This window comes from Sinocyclocheilus grahami, unplaced genomic scaffold (genome assembly GCF_001515645.1).
Source record: "Sinocyclocheilus grahami isolate Dianchi unplaced genomic scaffold, SAMN03320097.WGS_v1.1 scaffold424.1, whole genome shotgun sequence".
NCBI lineage: Eukaryota > Metazoa > Chordata > Actinopteri > Cypriniformes > Cyprinidae > Sinocyclocheilus > Sinocyclocheilus grahami.
In genome coordinates, this window is record NW_015505603.1 from 398,068 (window position 1) to 403,069 (window position 5,002).

Below are 5,002 nucleotides of genomic sequence, written 5' to 3' on the forward strand. Positions count from 1 at the left end.
AACAAATACAAAGTCTTCATGAAAACATTCCAAAATGCTTTAATGTGGTCTTATTGTTATTAAGTGGTCTTTGTCTGCTTTAAGTGAAGTAACTTCATTGTACTTAAAGCAGACAAAGACAACTTATAAATAATAATAATAATAATATTATTTTTTCTCAAACAGCCATAAGATCTGATATCAGATCAGATGAATGTGTACACATTTGCTTTGAACTATTTTTATTGTAATATCAATTTGATTATTTTGATGGTAGCCTTTAGATAACTGTTGATAAGTAACTCTGCGACTACATGTCAACTAGCAGGCATTAGAGTATTAGTAGACTGTATGCTAAATATCTGCTAACACTTAAACATGTTAAAGCTAATTTTTCTTATTTAATTCTCCCTCTCTCTCTCTCTCTCTCTCTCTCTTTATCTCTCTCAGGAGTTGAAGCCTACATCCTTTCTGTCCATGCAGCAACTGATGGAAAAGGGGGTCTTTTTTTATGATGTTGTATTATGTGTTATTGCAAAAATTAGTATATACAGTATATTCAAGAAACTAAGACTTAAGGTACTCCACTTTTTCAGTTGTTTAAAGACTGAAATAGATTTTTCATTTATATTTTAAGTGTAAATTAATTTACATTTCAAATTGTTAACTCAAAGCAGGTATTACACACTTTGTAATTAACATCTGATGCATTTATAAGATACTCGCGCCAACTCTGCTCTAACCGTCGACTAGCAGTGGGAGTCAGATTGCCCTCTAGTGTATGGCTAAAGATTTGTTTACTCATATTCATAAATTCTCACGGGAACGTCTCTGAATTAACTGATGCTGGCGCCCCACAGGTTGAAAACCCCTGTTCTAGTACACCCCCAAAACAAAATCAAGACTTTGTAAAAGAGCATAATATAGGACCCCTTTAATGTCCTCTCACTACATCTAAAACAGTGTGTCCACAGAGAAGGGTTCAATCATTCATATGCAATAAAATGGATTAAAAAAAAATGTTTAATGATGAAAAAGAGCTTGTTTTATCAAAAGCAACACTTAATAATATCTCCTATCAAAGCAAGGTTGTTTTTTAATGACACATGCATGTTTAATACGATTTTAAAGTTGCGCAGTAGCTTAGTACATATAAGATACATAAATGTAGTTTCATTTGTCTGAGGTTTAATTTTTTCTATTTTGCACCCTGTTTTGTCCCACTTCTCAAGAATGACTGAGTTACTGTTCCAGCTTTACTAGTACTATGAGTTTATCTCAGATAGTTAGAGAGATAAGAAATGTTACTATCTTTTACAGTTCAATCAGTGTAGTAACCTTATTCTCTAATTATTGACATTATATTTGGACTCTAGTCTAGTGTTGCCTTGCCCCTATATTAGTGCTTCACTTGTTTTACTTAAGTTCTGCTAAAATCGAATACTTGTATTTTTACTCCGGTACATTTACAAGGAAATAATAATACTGTTTACTGCATTACTCCAAACATGCCATTCCATTGTGTCTGTACTTAAGTATAATTTCTCAGTACCTTATACTACACCCCCTACTTGCATGAAAAGTACTAGTAACATAAAAATAGATGCTAATTCGTTTTATGGAAATAAGGCAGCACCCAGCCTCTATTTTCACAGAAAGTAAAAGAATATCATCAGTAATGAGTTTTGCTCTTTTTTTACAGTATTCAGGCTTGGGAACACAGTCAACTCGATTTATGCGGCCAAGAGCACTCTTCATATTTCTGACCCCGTGCTGCGCTTTTGCCTTACTTTTGCCAACCTCAACCGTGCTTTGTACTTCATCTGTGATAACATACTCTGGGGCAGAAGTATCGGGCTAATACGAGATATCGGCAAGGAGCGCTGGAGCTTGAACTCCACTCGCTTCTATTTGCTGTCCTTGGTCATGAATCTCACCAGAGACGTCTATGTGATCGTCCAGCTTATGGTGCAGAAGTCTCAGGACCGACACTACCAGCAAAAAGTCAATCAGCACCTCAATGAAAGCCCGGATGTGGCTTTTGTCATAGTGCCTCAGCTTGATGCGTTCCTCTTCCTTCTCCTCGAGAGCCTCAGAAAGGAACCATCTGTGGCTCTCGATACACTTAAAAATGTTTGCGACCTTTTCATTCCACTTGACAAACTGGGCATTTACCAGACAAATGCAGGGGTGGTTGGCTTCTGTGGGCTTGTTTCCTCTCTTTTAGGCATATTGTCAGTTTTGAGGCCCAGCCTTAAAATCAAGCCATGATTCAGGAACATTCTTTAGAGTAACACCCAAAAGGAAACTTTCCTAACAAATATTTAGATGTGAAATTAGACTACCATTAAGCTTACTTTTGTAAAGGGATCAACTTAATTGTTCTATAAGGGAGACACGAGAACAGCACACACCTATAATTCAGCAGTGCACCTGTAGGGCTGTTCTGCACAAAATAATAATAATAATAAAAAATAATAGTATAATTTAGATAAGATTTCACAGTGTGGGTTTGCCCACTTGCTGTGTACACTTTCATAAAATCGTGTGCCTTATTGTATCTGTTGTTGTATTATGGCAGTCCTAGTGAAATAATACACTTGCATATTATTAACTATTTAGTAGTTTTAATATAGATTATATTACTTTGGTACTGATGATATTGAGTAACTTAATTGTTCTATAAGGGAGACACGAGAACAGCACACACCTATAATTCAGCAGTGCACCTGTAGGGCTGTTCTGCACAAAATAATAATAATAATAAAAAATAATAGTATAATTTAGATAAGATTTCACAGTGTGGGTTTGCCCACTTGCTGTGTACACTTTCATAAAATTGTGTGCCTTACTGTATCTGTTGTTGTATTATGGCAGTCCTAGTGAAATAATACACTTGCATATTATTAACTATTTAGTAGTTTTAATATAGATTATATTACTTTGGTACTGATGATATTGAGATGAGGGTACATGAACACATTTTGGAACTTTCCAACAAAAAGATGCTCTCTATGATGGCAGATGCTCAACTTTCTGAAATATGTGCTTAATATTTAGTCTCTGCGTGGAGAGAACCATCTGTGAAATGAGATATTCTACCTCGTTCTGATAGAGCCCAGAGTTGTTTACTGATGTGTTTTATTTTAGGTGCCAGACAGGGTTTTGCTAGTTATTTCCAATTTTGGTTTATCATGGCAAAAGTTAACTTATTACATTTTGATTCTACATAATTGGTTGCCAGCACAAACCGCTTTAAGAACAAACTGTGAACTTAAAGGAATTTTTATGCACTTTTGAAAAGGTTTTGGTCTAGTCTTCTAAGATAAAATTTCAACAGTCCGTCCTCACATGAGACACAATAAATAACTGCATTCTTATTGACACAAACATCTCTTATGGATACAGAATTTCTACATGGATTTGTGAGTTTGATTTTAAACTTACTAAACTAGATTTAAAGTCGCAATGTAACAAAAATATGATGAATGAATAGGCATGTGTGGATGAACCATTGAATCTTTCACAATAAGATCAATAAAATGCATGTAGAAAATAAGGTATATTTCTATTTCATGCTGACTTAAATGCCTTATCCATCCATATCCAGAAATGGAAATGAAAACAAATTTCACAAGATACAACATCATTAGTTGTATTAGTTTACTTAAAACAGCTTTTTGGAGTCAAACGTTTGGTAACTCTTTGATGTGGAAAAAGTGCAGTCATAATAGATTAAAATTGCAATCAGTGTGTTAAATGTGTCATTATGCAAATTACCTTGTAAGATCAGGTCCACAGTGTGCTAAACCAGTGTTGCTTTTAGCATTATTCATATACTATTATAGTATTTATTAACGTTTTGACCGATTAGGTCTTCATCAGGCTAAGGAATGTTGATTACTTTTTCTTTATATTTTGTCATTTTTATTCATATTTATAGGTATTTCTATTTTGCTTTTTGTTTTTTTTTTCAGTTTAAGTAACATTTTCAGTAAGCTGCCAAGACAACAATTCTTCTCATTTTAGTTTGTTTTATTATCATTTATATATAATATAATGCACTATTATATATAATATACAGTATAACATATATTTTAATATTTTATTTTAGCTTTACCTCACTCAACGAAAATCATTTTTATTAGTTTTAGTTAACAATTTGCTAAACAAACTGTGAAATTAAAGTCAAATCAGAAGACATATCCATTGTATTAAGTTAATGTGGTCCAGTTTATTTAAGGCATCTACATCAACACATGAAGTTGCCCCACGAAAGGATGAAACAAACTGTTAACAATATAAAGAGCAATGCTATTTTGGCAAATCTATAATTTTTCCAGCCAGATAACAAATCAGGATCAAGGATTAGAGGAACTAACACTGTAGTGACATAAATAATAGATCAGCAGTCTCCACAAGAGAAATGTCAAAGCGCAAAAGTGACACAAAAATACTTCCATAATGTACATGAGGCTATGGCCATGAACAGGAATGACACTTACATAGAGGGAAAGAACCTGCTTCCATAACGTATGGTGTTGGGTCTTTACGTAAAGCAGAAGACCAGTGAGATCCTCCATCTGTATTCATCAAGTACTACATTCTGGGAAAACAGACATACGGTATACTTTCTTTCACATAAAACATGACCCAAATCAAAACCAGGATTCAGAGAAAGCCGGACACAGTCCATGAAGCTTCATGCTTCAAAGGGAAAGAATGCAGAGTTCATTCAAACTTCATGTCAATAAAACATGTCAGATTTCCTGCAACATATCCAACAGATTAAGTAAAGAATTTTTTTTTCATTAATCAATATATTTTTGTTTAAAAAAGAAAAAGAAAGAAATTAAGTGTGCTTTAAAACATGATTGTTTCTGCTGTTTAGTAACCAAATAATAACATCAACATCATTATTTTAAGGACACAGTGTGCTGTAGTGGTTTAAGCACTGGACACTGGACACAAAAACCATGAGAAAAGGATCATTTTAAAGATTCTGAACTGTCAAGTTAAAGCA

At 33.8% G+C, this 5,002-nt stretch overlaps 1 protein-coding gene across 1 annotated transcript in view; it reads left to right on the plus strand.

The window, feature by feature from the left end:
- The window catches only part of LOC107551461 (peroxisomal membrane protein 11A-like), a 4,700-nt gene extending 2,317 nt beyond the window's left edge, over positions 1-2,383 (plus strand). Inside the window, exon 4 of the mRNA XM_016233073.1 lies at positions 1,682-2,383. Coding sequence (XP_016088559.1) covers positions 1,682-2,250 — 569 coding nt within the window. The 3' untranslated portion in view covers positions 2,251-2,383. The remainder of the gene's footprint in view (positions 1-1,681) is intronic.
- Positions 2,384-5,002: the final 2,619 nt, after the last annotated feature.